General features: G+C 45.5%; 1 protein-coding gene across 1 annotated transcript in view; it reads right to left on the minus strand.

Annotated features, from left to right (window-relative positions):
* maml3 (mastermind-like transcriptional coactivator 3) overlaps window positions 1-5,150 on the minus strand; it is a 118,855-nt gene extending 113,705 nt beyond the window's left edge. The window contains exon 1 of the mRNA XM_062551401.1: window positions 4,169-5,150. Within this exon, the coding sequence (XP_062407385.1) occupies window positions 4,169-4,543 (375 nt within the window). The 5' untranslated portion in view covers window positions 4,544-5,150. The remainder of the gene's footprint in view (window positions 1-4,168) is intronic.
* Between the last annotated feature and the right edge of the window lie 15,613 nt (window positions 5,151-20,763).

A 20,763-nucleotide genomic window follows, 5' to 3' on the forward strand; every position in this document is an offset into this window, starting at 1 on the left:
GGGCTCAACTCCACAGCTCTTGACTATTTGCCTGAGTTGGGTAGGTGCCCTGTAGAGTGCAGAGAACATCCCAGTGTGGACAGTCCTCTCCCTAAACACCCTAAACCTGTTTATCTGTGTCAGACAGAGAATAAGAAAAGACACAGATTGAGAGGCTGCGTATGTGTGATCGTATTTGCCTGCACTATCCCACAGGCAGTTCTCTGCAGTACCCTATTGTTCTGGCCATCTCTTCTGTCGCTATAGCCAAAGAAAAAGCAAGTAAACTGCCCTACACACAGTTGCCCATAAATATCCCTTCTGAGTTTACCCAAGTTACACTGCAAAGGGACATCCACAAACAGGCACAGAGTGAAGAGGGCAGGGAAAGTAGGCCAAACTCTAATAGGCATCTTACAGTGCCCCCCCCCCCCCCCCTGTCTTTAATTAGAGAGCATATAGAGCTTTGCATTCTCCCTGCTGAGGGAAGAAAAACACAGAGCTGGATATGAGTGGGTCTCAAACTACAGCTTTCGGTCAGGATGCCATGAGCATATACGCTATTCAGTGGCCAGGAATAGACAGTTGTCAGTTGATATCGTCAATAAATTCAATAAAATGTGTAGAGGAAGCTTAACATTGTGCCTAAAGCTTCCCCTTTCTCCGTCGATTCACTCCGTGATTGGACGTTAAGTCCAAACCTTCTGAAACCGCATTACTGCCTTCTCAATGGGTTAGCAGGAGAGAAAGGATATTTTTTTTTTTTTTTAAGAAAGGTGTTTTATTGTTAACAATTATTCCTAAATGTGACTAGTTCTGAGATCACCTTATAGATTCAGGTTTTACAGGCCATGTGAAGGATGAAGATATCGCTCCCATAACCAACCAGGATATGCACTACACTGCTCTGTGCTCCGAAACACAACACACTATAGGCAAAGCATACCCTACACATAACTAACTACACCGCCGGGACACCAGTTAGCAGGTTGCCAATTGTAACCTAGCCTAAAGTGGCTTGCTCGTGCTGTTTCCTAGGTTTCCTCAAGCCTCTCTGGGTCGAGGCCAAAAATCCTTGCTGCCGATTTAAGGGGTAATGTGTGTAAACTGCTGCCTGTCCTCTGCTGGTTCTCTGACGATCTCAGGGTGACAAGACAACTAGTCTCCCGGGAGAGAGCTCCATAACTAGGCTACTCCTATATCCATTTGATCACATACAGGTGTGTGTGTGTGTGTGTGTGTGTGTGTGTGTGTGTGTGTGATGAAGACATCGATGTGCTCAAAGTGGAAACACACAGCAAACAAACAAAAAGACACATTAGGAACGCAACCAAAGGGCGATGAAAACCAAACCAAAACAAAAGAGCACAGGGAAGTGCTCTTGAGCCGCACACTCTCTCTGTGTCTCTGACGTCACCCCGGCAGCACACGCCGATGCCAACTCCACGGTTAAATTTAGCAACTTGGGCACGTCTCCCAGACGACATGGAACAATGTGATACCACAAGCGCTGTTGCACCGCTGCTGAACTAATGTTGAAAAATGATGTGCACTCGTGTGTGTGTGTGTGTGTGTGTGTGTGTGTGTGTGTCTGTGTCTGTGTCTGTGTCTGTGTGTGTGTGTGTGTCCTTGTGTGCGTGTGTCTTTGTGTGCATGCATGTGTGCATGTGTGCGTGTGTGTGCGTGTGTGTGTGTGTTTGTGGGTGCGCCTGTGCATGTGTGTGTGTGTGTGTGTGTGCCTCTGTGTCTCTGTGTCCGCGCATGTGTGCGTATGCGTGTGTCTGGGACTGATGTTTAAAGAATTTCAACTCTTCCCAGCAGGAGTTTGGGGCCCGACCAGCACAGGGCTTCCAGATAAAAAAATAAAAAAGAGCCCAGAGTTTCCATGTCCCTCATGGGGAGGCAGATGAACCTGAAAACAATAAGTCTACAGACTTAAACCCTATCTGACAATTAATAGAGTTACACACTAAAAAGTATGGGAGTCAGAGATAGACTGAAATTCAGAAACAGTAGCCTATACTACACAGCCCAATAGAGTGTTTCTTTAAATACATGTTTGACATTCAAAGCTGCAAAAGGCCATGAAACCGGCAAAAACAAATCAGTTCTACCCTCCCTCAGCCCACCCCATCATTTTATGTTTGAGTGACATGCTCAGGGTCTGATCGATCAGCTGCACGGAGTTTCAGACTGGTTACAGGCAGTCTTGCACTGCGTAAATTAGGGGGGAAATAGCCCATCTGTTTAATGGCACAAGTTTGTCAAAGCCACGTCGGAATCTCCAGTTCGCTCGAGCGTATGTTATACAGCTATTAAGAAAATCGAGTAGTGCTCTGCAGCTTTAACTGGCACTGACCAAAACCATATACCGTCCGTGTGACATTCCTGACCGGGATGCTTGCCAAAGACACTTGGACAGAACTTTGTCTGAACAGCCTCAGGGAGGGTGCGTGCTTGTGTGTGTTAGGAAGACATCAAGAACAAAGCGCGATAAAGACTATTATCTCAAATCTGAGTCGGTACAATCGGGAGAACACTGACAAATACTTCATTTATGATTCATCCTCCATTATTAAACCCTTAGCCAAATGTTTACTAGATCGCCTGTGATGTAGACCCGACGAGTGAGTCCGTGCGAAAGGGCTTTTTCTCAAGAACGCGGTTTGCAGGGTTTGAGAATCAAAAACGACTTATACAGCCACCTAGCTGCAGCACTGCTTTCCCTGCCGTTCTCGGAGGAAGGAACGCGTAATAAGGGTGCTACTGTTTCTTTAAACCGTAATCCCTCAATTTGGAGCATTTGTTGCCTACCAGTTAATGGGCGGCTCAGTGTAATGTCCACAGCACCCAGTGGGAGGTCCTGTTCTACTGCGTCGCCACCGACTCGCTAACAGCCTTTCAGCAAGCCCCTGCCTCTGTCGCCCGCAAAAATTAGAGCAACTCTACGAGATCCACTTGGCATTTCAAAGAGGAATTGACCACCGCGACACAAAAGGCCACCTCTCCTCGAGGCGCCCTGTCGCCAGTCGACGACAAAAGTCAAATCAAGAAAAACCTTGTAAGGTAGTTCTAACTAATCGATCGACTGAGACCTCTGACTCTGCAGCCAGTAAACCAAAATGAGAGCAAAATAGACTACAGCTAGTCATTGTCAGACAATGACTACAATAGCATTATAATTCTGAAGGTGTGGAGCAAATACTTTTTTCCCACATCACAAAAAGATTATGGTGGTCACCAGGCGATACACTATCATGTTGATCATTAGGATCGTATGCGTGAGGATTGCGGGCAAGCCCGGTACGGTAGGCTACTCAGGGCCTCTTGAAACGGACAGCCGATCATTCTTGCAGATCATTTCTCCACCTATAACCCCTCCCTGTCTTTCCCTCTCTCCTGTTCCTTTAAAAGTTCTGACAGTGCACACGACGCAGACAAGCTGTTTCGCCTGGGCGCAAGCCGCCAATGTGTGCCTTCAACCAAAACATCTTGGAGTTACTTTGATACAAAAAAAAATTCTCACACAAAAGTGACAGTAAGACTGGTAAACTCCCAATGTAGACTAAAAGAGACCTAATCTTGGTATTCATCTTATTGTGCCTCATATACCACCTTATGAGTGGTTTAAATGACCTTTAGACATTATACTTGTGAAATATTTGCAATTAGCCAAAAATTCAACAAGTTTGAAGACAACATTGGTACTAGTAGGTGGAATCAACAGTATAGCATCACTCCACAAACTCCGAACCACAAGTAGGCTACCCTGGACAAACATAACAAACTGTTCCAATATCTCACTCGCCACTGACCTGGCGTGCGTAAAGAGAGCAACTCTCTGACAGGAGACATTTAATTTTGTTGACACGATCTAAACTCGTTGTTATTAGCCTTTAGTCGGTCTAAAGTGTTGTTCAGGAAGGCTAAACATTCAAAGCATGTTGCTGTCAACAAACAATAAGTTGGGCTATCGTCTTGAAACAATGTGAAGTTGGTTGTCATTTCCGAACCTGAAAACCACAATACAGAGTCGAAAGTTTGTAACTGAGTGTAGGCTGAGCAGTCAGTCAAATTGGGGCACAGTAGCCTAGCTTACTCATGAGAAACACTTTCACTCACAGGTGAACTAGCCTATGTTTTGATGTCCCCATCACGACCCACATGATGGGGTTAAGTGACTTCTTACCGCTATCAGTGTGTTGTTCCTCTGTTCTGTGTTTGCTGCAGAATCGGGGTCTTGCTGCTTGCTCTGCTGCTTGTTGTTAGCGGACTTCTTCGCCCTCTGTTCCAGGCTGCGCTGGTACAGAGTGACCGTCTCGCGGCGTTCGATCTCCAGCTGCTCGGCGTGCGCTTGCTGATACCGGTTCTCGCAGTTCACATGGTGGCGCCGACAGCCCTCGATCCGCTGCCGGAGTCGCTCCACCACGGTGCTGTGTTTCGGAATGCCCAGGCTGTTGGTGGAGGTGTTGTTGTTCGCACTTAGCCCGCTGCCGATGGCATTGTTGTTGATGCAAATACTACTGCCATTCGCGGCAGCGGGGGTTGCAAAATCCCCCATCATCTGTGCTGTGAAACAGTATTTTGGAAGAACTTTGTCAAGCCCAAGACTCCCGTCCTTCTAACCCCTCTCTGTCCTGCTCCAAGTCTTTCCAGGGATGAAATTCTGAAGAAGGGTACTTTCAAATGACTGTAAACAAGCGGTGCTGGTTGCTTCCCTCCTCCGGGAGAAGCACTGTCGCAACCATTCAATGTTTCAGTATCACCGTAGCCGATGTGCGAGAAAGGAGACAACAATGTCGGAGCGTGCAAGACCGAGCCAGCAAAGCTGCCGGGTCTCCCCGGCTCTCTTCCCCCGCCTGAACGGCTACTCTACTCTAAAACAACCCATACAACATCCGGATGTTACGGGCGACCATCACACCGAACAGCAAGCTTGCCGTTTTATTGTGTTGTCCTCTAAGAAAAAGTTTTGCAGTCTGCAGCGAACAGGCTCCAGAGTTGTTGCGTGAACTTGCATTTCATTAGCTTGGTCGACAAAATCCAACCTTCGGCAAAGACTGTACGCTGTGCGTTCAGATTGCCTGCCCGTTGGAGAGACGCGCAAAAGGAAATCCTAGGGACACCGATGTGCTAGTCGCTCGCAGCTGCTGCCACCACCACCATCACAATAATCAAGTACTCTCCTCCTCCATGCTAGCGGAGTGATATCAGGACAAGAGCTGAGACCAGTCACGGAGCTCTGAGCAGCCCGACAGCGCCACCAAAAATACGGCATGGAGTTCCAAAGTTGAATCAGGGTCTGTAGACTAAACAGTGTAGTGTAGATGACAGGTAACGACCCCCTATTGGAAGAAGTAAATAATAACAGTAGTGTGGCCGAGATTACAATAAGACATTTTTTAATAAAATATAAGTCACGTGGTTATTAATATCATGCTCCATAGACGACATGTGAGTGCATGGGAGCTGTGGCCAAATGTTCATATTTGAAGCATTAAACATATGTCTACACAAAATGTAAATATATGAATGGATACACTTTAAATTAACACAAATTATGCTGTAATGTAGTTAATACATTCATGTTATATATAGGCTATATATATATATATATATATATATATATATATATATATATATATATATAAATACACCTCTTGAATAAGAGTTTTTTGGTGAGAGCAAGAAGACGTGTAAATCTGGGATGCTTGTTATCAGTTATCTGAAGCCCACATAAATCCCCACAAATCCCAACCATAGCAGTTTGGACTATGTTAAAGCAGAATGCTAAAAGGGCAAAGAGCCTTGCTCTTGTAAGAAATATGTCTACCACAAAAAAACTCCATTACAAAATGCTGTAATGCATAGGTGTGTAGGCGTATGTGTGTTTGGGGGTGGGGCACATACATATACAAGAACTATTTTTCTGATATACTTTTGATTTTATTCTTTGGAAATGTTTTCAGAATATGTTATTCTGTACAGTTGCTTGCAGTCAACAACAAGTGATATCACATTGTCACATAAACGCATCAATGTAACAGCAGCACTACAGTTATGTTTAAATTTATCTAGAATAATGACAGTCCATTTGTGATCCAGTTGAATTGTGGTCCACTAGTGGTCCATTACCATTTCATAGCATACTTTAACTGAAGTCACATTTTTAAATTCACATTACTAAAATTGACCAAAACTGCTGACACTCAAGTAAGTAAGCAGTCAGGGAGGTAGGTACTTTTCCTCCACGGAGAAAACACAAGTGTTGTCTGTCTGGGTGATATTTCTGTCGATTTCATCACATGCTTTTGTCGTCCTGTAAGAATGATAGAAAATGACAGAAAATGGTGTGTGCTGCTCTGTGGGTTGAGATGATAGTGGCGATGCGGTGTGGTTGTCCCTGGAGACGCGGAGCCCTGGGGCATCCTCACCAGCTCCAGCCACACGGCTACTTATGGCGGGCATGAGCACAACTCAGTGGTCACATCACACTCCATCAGAGGCTTTACTCAACTCTGCTAGTGCTCTCTATCTCCCTCTCTCTCTCTCTAACTCTCTCTCTCTCTATACCTCTTTCTCGCTCACTTTCACTCTTCATCTCTCTCTCTTGTTATGCCTACCTCTATACCTCTCTCTCTCTCTCTCTGTACCTTTCTTTCTCTCACTCACTCTCTTACTCTTCACCTCTGTCTGTCTCTCTATCTCTCTCTCTCTCTCACACTTTATCTCACTCTTTACCTCTCTCTTGCTCTTCATCTCTCTCTCTTTGGCTATTTTATTTTCTTATGTTGTGGGGGTTTAGGTTAAAAAATGAAATGCTGCTTGTATAGAGTGACTGGAGCTTTGTGCTGCACATTGTAATAAAGTACATTTTAAAATAAAATATTTTGCTCTTCTTTCTCTCACACTCTTCAACTCGCTCTCTCAGTACTCCCCCCCCCCCCCCCCCCCATACCCTGTCTGCATGGGTAGACAGTGAGGACGTGCCTTGGCTATATGAAACTCCTTGGCTTCCTTGATGACGCTGAATGATGCTGACATGTAAAAATGTCACTTGTTGTGGTGTGGGAGGCCTTGGAGTACACACCCTGCTCCGCTGCGGTAGCACACTCAGACATTCTGTGTTGTCATGGAGAGAAATACAGCCACCTCAGAGTCTTACAGAGAACACTTGTACACAATCCCCTGAATCTGCACATACATACAAACATACATACATGTGCTATATGTTTGCACATGTATATAAACTATACAGTATGCAGTCATAAATGGTGTAACGACTGTGTTCATTGTAGGTGAGAAGGAAGTGTGAGACCGTGACGATTCAGTCAAGCACACTAAATTTGGATATAAAGTATGCTGGACTCTCAGTGTGCGTAATTACCATCCTTCTTTGAAAGGGAGCCATTTTCTGTCACTTTTTCAGAGTGTAAAAGAGTGAGTGTGTGAATAAGACCGAGGAAGAGTGTAAAAGAGTGAGTGTGTGAATAAGTGTGCGGAAGAGTGTAAAAGAGTGTGTGAGAACAAGACTGAGGAAGAGTGTAGAAGAGTGAGTGTGTGAATAAACTGAGGAAGAGTGTAAAATAGGGATTGTGTGAATAAGTGTGAGGAAGACTGTAAAAGAGTGAGTGTGTGAATAAGTGTGTGGAAGAGTGTGTGTGCGGAGTGAGGACAGCGTCTCTCTGTAATTGGTGCTGCTGCCCAGTCCAGTCAGCTTAGAGTTGCTGGAATGACTGGAATGTTGTCCACACACACACACACACACACACACACACACACAAACATACACACACACACACACACACACACACACACACACACACACACACACACTTACCACCCCCACACACTCCAACGGCTCAAACAACAGACACACACACACACACACACACACACATACACACATCCCACACTACAACTCTTCTTCCCACCTCACACCCTCCCTGCGTTGTTCTTGTTCTCTCTAGCTCTGCCTCTGTCTCCTCCTCTCTTTCCATTGCTCTCTCACACACTCTCTCCCCACCACCCCCACCCTCTGCCACCGTTACAACTTAACAAGACTTCACTCTCACACTCTGTGTTTTCAGTTGTGAACTTTTGCTTTTGTGCAAACGTGTGTGTGTGTGTGTGTGTGTGTGTGTGTGTGTGTGTGTGTGTGTGTGTGCTTGTGTGTCTCTGTGTGTGGGTGTTCATGTTTGTGCCTGTATGTCTATGTGAGCGTGTGTGTGTGTGTGTGAGAGAGAGAGAGAGAGAGACAGAGAGAGAGAGAGAGAGACAGAGAGAGAGAGTGAGAGTGTGTGTCTGTCTGCGTTTTGGAGTGTCTGCGTGAAATCACGTGCTCCGATGCCATCATCTCCCTTTCTCTATCCACTGCTTGCTACATCATTTTCAGCTGAAAAATAATAGATTTAAGCTCACATTATTCAGTCCAGCCTCGAGACGTTCAAGGCCCACCGGGAATGTTCCCGAACCTCCCAATTAGCCACTCAGTCACGGCTAGAAACTGAACTCAGATGACTCAACATCAGGGAGCCTGTGTGTTTGTCATCTGTGTACATTATTGTGTATGTGTCATTCTGTCACAGCTCACTGGTGCTTCGTATGACATTGCATGACAAAGCTGAAAACATTGCTGCGTTCGCAACGCTCTCTAAGAATCACATTATCCCATTCACAAACACTGAATGAAGTTGGTACTTCAACCTATTTGTAGCACACTTCTGCAACAATTGCTACTTATCTTGCAAATAAACCTATTGTGTGACTGTTTATTCCTCCCAATACACCACACTTGAATTTTTGCCCTCACCACTTGTCCCATTTAACTGAACCAAGCAGGCCACCACAAACGATTGTGCAAATAGCCATACACAATGCCAGTGCAACAGTTTTACAAGGCATGGTCCTGCCGGTTTAACCACTACTGGAAAGAGAGAGCGTGAGAGAGAGAGAGAGAGAGAGAGAGAGAGAGAGAGAGAGAGAGAGAGAGAGAGAGAGTTTTGAGGATTCCCAAAGAGAGGGCAAACGAGTCAGACTCATTTGAATTCTGAGTGAGCTAGACTGAGTCAATTCTAAAAATGAATGTGAATGAAGTTCAAACAAATGTTGAATCCTGTGTCCAGTTCTCAAATGTCAGAAATACTCTAATGATCCATTACTTATATGTCTGCAAAGTAATGAGAGTTATCTTAACACTGGCAGGTGTGCCTGCAATGTTATCTAGCCCAGTGTGTGTGTGTGTGTGTGTGTGTGTGTGTGTGTGTGTGTGTGTGTGTGTGTGTGTGTGTGTGTGTGCGTGCAAGAGAGAGTAACAGAGAGAGAAGGAAGGGTAGGGTAATATAACGCATATATGTTTTATTAATCCTTTGATAAGCACAGAAAATAAAAAGCGACAGAGAAAAAAATTAAGGATAACGTTTGTGTGTTCAATTACATATTTACTCAACACTCTTGGATTGTATATTATTTGTGAATTGTGAAAACCTGATTATCATGCTATTTACTTTTTGCAGCATCAAATCCACCCCCATGGTCCACTCCTGTTAAATTGTTGCACGTCACATTCTTTGGCCTGACTGGTTAGACTAACAAGGACATCATTTTGAGGACCCCCAAGTACAATTCTCACGGTTCAACTGACATTTTTTAATTTCCTGCAACTGTTATGAACATGAGCCATAAATGAGGAAGTGTAGTATCATGTAAACATGATGTTTGTTACTGGTATGTCTGTAAGTGCTTCAACTAGACATGGAAAAGACTGAAAAACTGCCAATAAACACAACTGATAGGATTTGTGATATGTTCGTGGATTTCTACTCTAAATGGTTCACCCATGTCTTACAACCATTCCGTGCTGATATACATGAGAGGCCAAAGCAGTGACATCACCTGTTCATGGGTTAATAGGATACATGACCAAATATTTAGGACCTCAACCAAGGCAACCAAGAAAACATCTAAACTCAGACTCACCCACACAGAAGAAAACAGAAGTTTGCTCTAGATAACTTTGTCATTGTTATGGAGTGGGTTTAGTGTGTGAGAGTGTGTTTTCTTTCTCTGGGTTGAAAAGCACAAGACTTTCACTTTCTGTGAACGTGTCAATGAGTTGGTCACCCTCTCATATGAGTCCTTTTGTGGCACTGCTGGACAGAGAGAGACACTTGTGTGAGAGAAACTATGATCAGCTCCATTGCAAGAAGGAAATAAGAGTCATTGGGAGGTGAAATGTCAATCATATTTAGTTGTGGAGTTGTGGACATGAGGCACATTATGAATTAGACTAATTAAACCACCGTCAACATCAGTAGTAAAACCTATGTGGTACGTGACGTGAGTGTCCAAAGAAAAAGTAGACAACAACAACAATGGAGCGCTCAGATGAAAGTTTGTGTAGATTCTTTACATCCATTGTAAAAAATACTTGTCTTTCTCTCTCTCTCTCAGACACACACACACACACACACACACACACACACACACACACACACACACGTCCAAACCAAACACAGCAGCATCCATTTGAGCTGTGTTCAGTGTGTCAGTGGCTTGGCTCTGGCCTCTGGTCTGTCTTTAGTGGAAGATAAGTGGCATGGAGCTCAGGCAAGCATGCCTTTTGTGGCCTTGGCCCTGGCCCGAGGTCCCCTCGTCCCTCTCGCCGCTGGTCTGGGACCTGTTCCTCTGCCTTCGGCTATCGCCAAGCGGGCGAGAGCTGCGGCTAAGTGCAGCTCAGCGGGGCCAATAAGGCACAGCGTGTGTCTATCCTGCCGGCCTGCCCGCCTGCCCGCTGTCTGTGCCTGGGTGCGGAGCGTGGCGGTCACCCACAGGCCTGCTCTGTTTGCTTTCTCCAGCCTCCCACCCGCACGACTTCCTGGAATGACCGGAGACAATGACCACGTAAGAGGCAATCTGTGTCAGCAATCTGCGAGCCGCAGCCATGTCTCTCTGGTCGCCTTTGAGGATTATGCTTTCCCTTTTGGCATGGCTCCAAGCACCCACCTAGCTGATGCACCTCTCTCATACATGTACAGTCAGTGCAATAACCCAGTCCGACACTGTTCACTTATCTTAGCATAATTCACTGGAAGTAGATTGGACCAGTTAGCCTATGGCTAGCAGAGTGAAGAGAAGGGTATTTATTCTCCTGCCTAACTCTGAGGCAGACACCAAATATGGTTGTTAAGGTGTCCCTTTTATTCCTTTGTGATTCTTAAGGAATGGGGTCCGTTTTATTGCTTTATGAAGTGAAAGTCTATGTTGTGTTTGCAGAAGGCTCAACTCTACGGTGCACTATCCCAGTCCTCCACAGGGGTGAAAAAGGCAGTTAGTCTGATTAGTAGAGCTATAGCTGAGTTTCTGTTTTCATGTTGCTGCTGTGGCAGTAATTGAGTAGCGTATGGATTGGCCTGCATCCAGTATCTACAGTGTGTGTAGGGAGAGAACAGTGGGCCATCGGCGAAGATGCATTAACCACACGTCAGTCCTCCGCCAGAGGGAGGAGTTTGGGGGAGTATGGTCCCATAGTGTGTGTGTGTGTTTGTGTGTGTGTGTGTGTATCACAGGAGGCTTCAAGCATGGGAGAACGAGAAGGCGGGGGGGGGGGATTGCTGGCACCAAGGAAAACACCTTGAAATACACACGCAATTACAAAGCGAGATAGAGAGAGAGAAAGTCGCACGATGGAAAACACCCTAAAACTCTTAATGAACCTAGTATTAGCACAAAGGGAGCACAGTTGGGAAAATATGGCATGTGCCAACGGCTGTGAAAGACAAAAATGATTCACTCAGCCAGCTGATCTTGATGATCATATAACCAGCCTGCAATGTGTAACGGCCTCTTTGCAAGATGGGAGGACCTGCAACCAAATTGTTAGACTATTTGACTGAAATGCAAAACTGTCTAAGAAGTTGCTATTTGCCACTAGAGGTCTGATATACAGATACTGTCACAGACTACCCACTCACAGATACAGAGGCTAACTAGAGAAACAGCCGCTACTTCTGTCAGCAGTGTGACTAGTCGATAGAGAGAAAGTCGACAGAAGAGGGTGTACAAGGCTGCATTTCTGAACCAGCAGGTTCAGTGGCATTTTGAGAAGCTTTTTAGAATTCTTCATTCAGCACAATACAATAAAGGGCACAGAATGGAGACCGAGGAGAGGCACGTGTACAGGGACCCCTGAAACACAATCAAAGAATCGAGGAAAGAGAGAAAGCATGATATAGCAGGAAAATGACAGAGAGATGGTTGAGTGCAGTCAGTAGTTGAGAGCATGTCTTTTGTTCAGGAATAGCCCTGCGGATCATGCTAACTTCTAAGACAGAGAGGCATAGACCGATGCACACTTATAACGTGTCCATGATCTCTCAACAACAGCTTTGTTATGTGCACCGTGTGTTCACAAGACCTTAGCACGACATAGGAAGTAGAATCATAGCAGTAGCATGCTCGCTTGGATGAGCACAGCTGTATGGTTTGACTTTCCATGCCCACTAGGTCAGGGTGACCAGACGTCCCCGGTTTCAGGGGACAGTCCCCGTTTTTGGTTGCCTGTCTTTGGGAAAATACAGAAAAATTGCCTATGTCCCCGTTTTTTGAAGATAAAGCGTCTATGTATTTCAACCAGATTGATAGTCAAACTGAAAATGTCCCCGTTTTTCCACATTTTGGGTATCATGTCCCCAGTTTTGGTCTTGGACATCTGGTCACCTTTCATGGAGAAGGGAGATCGGAGGCTCCTTGGGGAGGATGTCCAGCATGTGTGTTTTAAAATCAACAATTTTGAATAATCTCTTGAATGAGTCAACGACCACGAGACATTTTGCTTGCAACAGCCTATTTTTAGGCCCCTCCAGAGAACTTGGACTGTTGTTATTGTGGTGTCAGGACCTGTATTCGCACGCAGCATGATGTCATAATTGAAGTACTGGCCAATCCAGCTCGCTGTGTCTTGGGAGGATTGCAGCTGATAGGCCTGTGTGTTGATGAGCAGCCATTAGTCATGCTAAGTACACCTTTAGCTCCAAAATCAACTTCGCATCTGCCAAAATGATGCAAAAATCCATGCTTATGTCATTTGGTCTGTCCAGGGGTGCTTGAAATATTAGGCATATCAAATGGCATGCCATGGCATCTCAACGGTCAGAGCACACTACGAAGAGCGTGAGGCTTTTTTGCAGTTGGGTGGTTGACGTATTAGGCCGAAATAAATGTCTGTGTATGCTCACATAAAACAGCATTTTTTGACAAATATGACCACATTTCTTTATAGATTTGGCTCCTATTTATGTTTGACACTCATGACCAAAAACACCAAGTCACGTCCACCACCACATTTTAAGTTGTCAGTATTTTCTTGTGCCAGTCCATGACATGGAGAAATTGGGAAACAACTCCACCCCTCAAGAGAGCAGACAGGGGTGTGCGAGTGTGTGTGTGTGTGTGTGTGTGTGTGTGTGTGTAGGAGAGGGGAGGGGTTGTCATTATTTGGTTTGTGGTAAAGGTGATGCTCTAACCTCAACAGGTGAATCAGTCCTATAAGTCCATAATTACAGCCTCTCATTTCTTGCGAAGTCACCCTGACTTGGACATGTGTAAATACTTTTGGTGCATAAGATGTGAACATGTGTGTATGATGGGATGGGAATATTCTTGGACACAGCATAAACTGATGTATTTCCCTTTGATTGTTTCCATTTATTTGTTAAATATCAAAATCAACTAACACAAATAACTTTGAGTTATTCATAAAACGCTGTTATATTGCACTGTGGCAAACGTTAAGGTAGGAGAAGCTCTGGTCTTCAGGGAAGTTAATTGATCAAATCTGCTGGAAGATGGTTGTGTATCAATAACAACTTTGTCTCTGTTACGTTGAGGAAAAAGTCAATTGTATATGTCGCGCTGCCATTTTACAGTGTAATTGCTGAGTTGCCTGAGTATAGAAGTGCTTGGTGAAGATGAGCCCGATATTCAGCTGTTTGGTCAAGTGCTATGTTAGCTGTACGTCCAGATGTTGTGTGAATGCTGGATAGCTAGACACTGTGTGCGTTGAGGCAGATGTTGTGTGTGTGTGGGAGTCAGGTGTTGCGCTGAATATGTTGCTATTGCTGGATGGTCGGATGGATAGGCTATGAGAGAGAGCTGGGTGTTGTTATGTGTGTTGTTATGTGTGTTGGTGTGTGACTGCAGGATGTGCAAACAGGTGTGTTGCTCAGTTAACACAGCGGCGTGTGTTAAGACAGGAGTGTTGCTCGGTTAACACAGCGGCGTGTGTTAAGACAGGAGTGTTGCTCGGTTAACACAGCGCCGTGTGTTAAGACAGGAGTGTTGCTCGGTTAACACAGCGCCGTGTGTTAAGACAGGAGTGTTGCTCGGTTAACACAGCGGCGTGTGTTAAGACAGGAGTGTTGCTCGGTGTCATCGCAGTGTGCTAAGACAGTTAGGTGTGGGCCCCGGCAGTGGCGCAACTGGCTGGGGCACCTGCACCGTACGCCGGCGACCCGGGTTCGATTCCCGCCCCGTGGTCCTTTCCGGATCCCACCCCGACTCTCTCTCCCACTCACTTCCTGTCATTCTCTCTACTGTCCTGTCCAATTAAAGGCATAACAGCCCAAAAAATAATCTTAAAAAAAAAAAAAAAAGACAGTTAGGTGTGATCTGGGATGAGTCAACTCAATGTTCAGTTGCTGTGTGTTGGGGGTTACAGATGTGTGTTACAGGTATTGCAGAGTGACTCCGACGTGACTCTGTGGTGTGTGTTCAGCTGTGCAGTGTGTGGTGTGGTGTGGTGTGGTGTGTGTGTGGCTCTGAGCAGAGGTGTGGTGTGTGTGTGTGTGTGTGAGTGGCTCTGAGCAGTGGTGTGGAGTGTGTGTGTGTGTGTGTGTGTGTGTGTGTGGTATGTGAGTGTCTCTGAGCAGTGGTCTGGGGGGATGGGGGATGAGACTGAGATGAAGCAGGTGAGAGTGACCAGCCTGAGGAGAGCCTGCATGAGGGCTCATAAAGTAACTACAACACCTCACTGCTGCCCTCAAACCATGGAGCAGAGCTCTGGAGCTGGAGTCTCTCTCTCTCTCTCTCTCTCCCTCTCTCTCTCTCTCTCTCTCTCTGTAAAAGGATGACCAGAGATGTATGTGTTGAGTATTTATGCAGTGTAATGTATTAAGGTATGTAAAGGTGTATGTCTATGTATTTTGCCATAACCAAACTCTCTGCAGATCATGGCTTTCTTCTTCATTTACAATTTTTTTTCTCTGTGCACACCCACATCAAGGCACGCACGCACGCACACACGCACGCACTCACACACACACACACACACACACACACACAAACACACACATACCCTGGTGTAGAGCTTATAGTGATAACTGAAGTATGCCCTCTAGCAGCATAAGCACTCCGGGTAAGTTCAGTCCAGGCCAGGCTCACAACACAATCACATGATGTGGACATGTTGAATTCCACTATACTGCACCGTATATTAGAATTCCACTATACTGCACCGTATATTACAATTCCACATACTGCACCTTATATTACAACTGGGTATCCACAAATATATACACATACAATGATGGGTATCCACAAATATACACACATACAATGATACCACTATGCAGTATTACAACTAACCGTGCACACCTACGCTTGTGTGTGTGTGTGTGTGTGTGTGTGTGTGTGTGTGTGTGTGTGTGTGTGTGTGTGCGTGTGCATGTGTGTGTAGGTTTGTGTGTGCATGTATGTGTGCATGTGCATGACGTGTGTAGTTGTGTGTGTGTGTGTGTCCTGGGAGCCCCTTAGAGGGCAGAGCTGAGACTCCAGCCTGCTGTGCGTATGGGACGGGGGAGGACGTGGACAGATGGGTCTGGGGAGGGGGAGTTTCCTGGAACTTTATCCTGGAGGGGTCAGAAGAGGGAGAGGGAACAGGGGATGGAGGGCAGGAGAGCACAGAGGAGAGCGTGCACTACGTGGAGGGGGGAGGTGGTCGGTGTTGGGGCATGAATACTCTTGTCCTGTGTGGAATGTGTTGTGTTGTGTTGTGTGTGTGTGTGTGTGTGTGTGTGTGTGTGTGTGTGTGTGTGTGTGTGTGTGTGTGTGTGTGTGTGTGTGTGAGAGAGAGAGAGAGTGTGCGTTGTTTGGTGTAGAGAAAGGTTAGGTGTATGTTTAGGCAGTGAGCATTTCATGATGAATCCAAAACTCTCAGCAAGATGCTTTCTGCTATTACATAAGAGAAGTGAGACAAGGCACATTGACAGGAGATATGGCTACATGCCTGAGACACAACAATGGAACTGTTGCCTGTTTATCAGCTGTCAACACCAATTATCACTTTTTTACAGTAGCCTACATGTAGGTTTTACTTATATATATATATATATATATATATATATATATATATATATTATGTTTATGTTCATTTGTAGGCAAATTGAAAGCAATGTTTTGCCGTACAAATGTTGTGTTCTGTTTTGGACAGATAACAGTTCTTGCAAGGAAAGCAAACAGCTTTCTGCTTTCAAACCACATAAATCGTTCTTCCTTTGTTGAGGGGGTGGGGGCATGTATGGGTGATTCAGATGTGGCTATAGATGTGGGTATTGGCAAGAGAGGTAGGGGTGGAGGGCTCTGTTTTGGGAGGCGGCTGGCAACAGGTCGCTGTAATCATCTGCATGGACAACCCCAGCGCAGGAGACAGCCGCCACTTCCTGTGTTGTCGCCAGGGCAACTCCTCCCACACCTCTTCCTGACGCGTCTCCAGAGCCACCCCTCCCAAAGTCTGGAAGCCCAACAAACAGAGGGAGAGACAGAGAGGGAGTGTGTGTGTGTGTGTGAGAGAGAGAGAGAGAGAGAGAGACAGAGAGACAGAGAGGGAGTAAGAGTGAGAGAGAGGAGGGGAAAGAAAGAGCTGATGTACCCTGTTCAAACACATTAACACTTCAACCAGCCATCCACCCTCCAACAAGATACAATGCCCTCCACATTTACTGGAACCTCTGGTCAAGATAAATAAAAAGAGGTATTTAAAAATGATGTTCAATATTTCACAATGAAATGAAAACAAGGAGGAAACATTCAAATTTTAAGGGAATCAAATTTGTTCTGAGAAGGGGGAAAATCCTAATAAAGCACACTACGGGCAATCCCTGAATTCAATTAGCAAAGCTTCCATTTTCCTAGCCTCACTCTAATTCTATTCAGAATGTGAGTCTGGTTCCGCACCATTGGGACATGATTATGGGGTGTGTTTCAACCGATACAAGACGAAAAATGCCTCTGCACTCAATTGGAGAGATAGATAGAGATAGATAGATAGATAGATAGATAGATAGATAGATAGATAGATAGATAGATATGGATCTAACCAATCAGAGAAACAAAAAATATGTGAATCCTTGGGGAACCCATGAACACACCCTTCTTCTCAACAGTTGCAACAGAATATTTTGTACAACAGACGCGGTATAAAATCTAGCTTCTCTATTTCTGGCATAAGGACTTCTCAATGGAGTTCAGACCGAATTTCCAGGAGTGAATTTGGGCTGGCTTCCAGGCTAACCTGCTCCTGTAACATCTCACAGAGTAGTGTGAGTGAGTAGTCTGGTACGCTTTTACAAATTTCACTTCACATTGGCATACTTTGACAACTAAAAGAAAATCAACATCTTTTGTTTCCCATGCACTTTAAGACAACATCCACCTTTTTTCAGACACATGCCTTCTTCACTCACTCACAGAAACATGCACATGTTCTCTCCACTTTCTTGTAAGTGGTAAAGGAAGCTATCCACAGAGCGGGAAAAATAGCCCCCTCAGATAAGACTTTTTACGATCCGAGGAACAAAGCCACTTTTATGACCTCTGATGTTGCTGTGGCTTGAAGAAAGGCCTCCCCCCTTCATCAAAAGAGCTGCCTATGGACAGACAGGAGGGGGGATGTTTCTCTTGTCTGCAGGATATAGCTCTCTGTGTATGGTATGTGTGTACAGTTGGGACAAAAAAATGAAGCAAAGGTCAAATTAAAGTCAAATTTAAGTATAAAGCTCAATTAAAACCGAAGCTTTACAATAACTGAAGATACAAAGGCACTTCGCCAGAATTCCACCTTCCTCGGTCCTATATATAGGTCCTATATATAGGATCATCAGCTCTCAAACACAGTGATGACGCGCCGTTTGCCAAAGGGTCAAGGGACCCAGATAATCTGTGCACATACTGTACATAGCAATGTCATTAGCTACATGAATTTATTCTCAGGAACAGCTTATCGGTTTCTATAACAGCACATTCAGGGAAATCCCACTCTGTAACATAGGGAAATAAATAAAACCATCATCCTCAGCTCTCACTGTTTCATATAGTGCCTCTCCAATGGGCTGTGTGCGTGTGTGTGTGTGTGTGTGTGTGTGTGTGTGTGTGTGTGTGTGTGTTTGTATAAATATATATACACACACACACACACATACTGTGGGCTGTGCTGCTACTACTAATCTGCCTGCTGTCTTGCACTGATGCATTGGCAGATTGGCCCACGGCTGGACATCTCAGCTCCATCCACCCCGGCCGGCTCTGAAACTCCTCCCCAGCCTCGGCTCACCACACGGTGGGTGTGAGGGCACCTTTGCCCCCTAGTGGTCCTTGTGTTCTGGTTGTGGTCATACTGGCGCTGTTCCCTGTAGGTGTAGGGATTGAGTAGTGAGACTACAGAGATTATTTTACACGGATAAACCCAAGTGCAAGAGAACAGGTACAGTGCTGTACACATACAATGGCTTCAGACAATAAAAGTCGAAATGGGGGAAAGGGTCAGAATTCTATTATATACCCAAAAGTGTACACTGGGACTCGATCATATCACAATTGCATCAAATTAAATGCATGGTTCACTTGCTCTCTTCCGCCTATGCAACAATATGGTTTCTATTCAGTCTACTTCACACCAACACAACTCTGGGTAGCTAAACAGTAAGTAATGCATAGGAACATATTTTACAACATGTCTTATTACCATGTTACTACAATGACTTCCATGGTCCTGGTGTGAGAGTCAGCAAAAGAGGACACATTGTTTCCCCTCTTCTTCCTCCAACAAATAAAACCAGTCACGTTCCTGGCCGTTGCTCTTTGGCATTGCCAGCGCTCTCTCTGCCAAACAAACCTACGGGCAGATGGGGTGGTGCTCTTTTATGGCCGAAGGGCGAGCCTGTGCCAAGAGCGGGCATCTGTTAACTGCAGCATGCAATGGCAAGAATAATATCATCCACAGAAAGAGACACATGGGTTTCTCCTCCAAAAAGCGTGCCGTTTGGATGCTCACTTTCGACTATTCCTTCCACCTGTGTCCCCGGCAAATGCTCTGTTGATTCATCAGGTGGTAAACCAATGGAACAACTGCGGCCATTAACACGTCATGTCGTGATTCATTCTCTGTGGGGAGATAGAGGAGGAGAACATATAGATGATTGTTGTGTGTGGCCTTTTGAGGTGTAGCTAAACACACACATACGCTCAAAGAAAGCAGCTGCGTCATCTATAGTATGTGTGTAGCCTTTGAGCCTTTGCAACTAGACAAAATGGCTGACACAAAGGCATGGTTAGATTCATTCACATGTACCTCTGACAACAATGCCACTGACCAAACAATAGCAGTCGGCCACCGTTCTGCAGGTGCTGCAGGCGAGGCGAGTTTTATTTGTTTTACAATTCTCGAGCTCTGGTTCGGGCAGCCTTTCCCCTCAACCCCTTCGGTTTCCTGGCCGTCCCTCCCTCTCCCTCTGCGTGCGAGGGAGGAGTGTTCCACTCAGCGAGGTTTTCATTAACACGAGCCCTGCATGTGAAGCGTGGTCCACTGCCGTGTAATCGCTGGCCTGTAAATGCCAGTGGCCGCCTGGCTTTACGGGGCAGCCTCGGCACTGGCCAAGTCGCCCTTTTGAGAAAACCCGAGCTGATGCTGCCGTGATGTGTGTGTGTGTGTGTGTGTGTGTGTGTGTGTGTGTGTGTGTGTGTGTGTGTGTGTGTGTGTGTGTGTGTGTGTGTGTGTGTGTGTGTGTGTGTGTGTGTGGTGGGTGGGTGTGGGTTTGCTGCACACACAGACTACAGCACGCTGGGATTTCAAACAATTAAACAGGCTAAATCAAATGGACTGTGTTGCTCTAGCTAGCAGATCATTCTATCACTCCAAATGTAATATGCATGTCTACAGAAATGATGTATGTCCATGAATATTAAATAACATTAAATAAAGTTTCATTAGCAACAGATTCTTACTCTTTTCCACGACTATAGCCAGAGTGATCAGGTGTGTTTATGTGTGTGTGACAGGTATCAGGGCTTACTATGGCAGAGGGCAGGGAGTATGTCCAAGAGTAAAGAGTAAAGACAGAGGAAGGAATCACAGAACAAGGAAGAACAGATCTGAAGGAACCTTGGCACAAGAATTGTTTGTTTCAGAGACCAAACAAAAGGCATACTTTGGTTAATGTTTTATGACGAGAGAGAGAGAGACAGAGGAAGAGAGTGAGAGAGAGATTGAGAGAGAGAGAGAGAGAGAGAGAGAAGGAAACAGGAGTGAACTCTGAACCTCACGCCCCACAGTCCCACATCACCGTGACAACAGTGTCACCTGAGCCACTCCAGAGGTCCAGTGAATCGCTCTGTTTACAGTGAATAATTCAGAGGGTGCGGCTGTCCGGTGCACAACAGGTGTTCTGCACGCATGGGAAAGACTGAGGGAGGGAGGGAGAGAGAGAGGGAGTGAGAAGGAATGAGAGAGAGAGA

The sequence above is a fragment of the Sardina pilchardus genome, chromosome 2 (assembly GCF_963854185.1).
Source record: "Sardina pilchardus chromosome 2, fSarPil1.1, whole genome shotgun sequence".
Taxonomy (NCBI): domain Eukaryota; kingdom Metazoa; phylum Chordata; class Actinopteri; order Clupeiformes; family Clupeidae; genus Sardina; species Sardina pilchardus.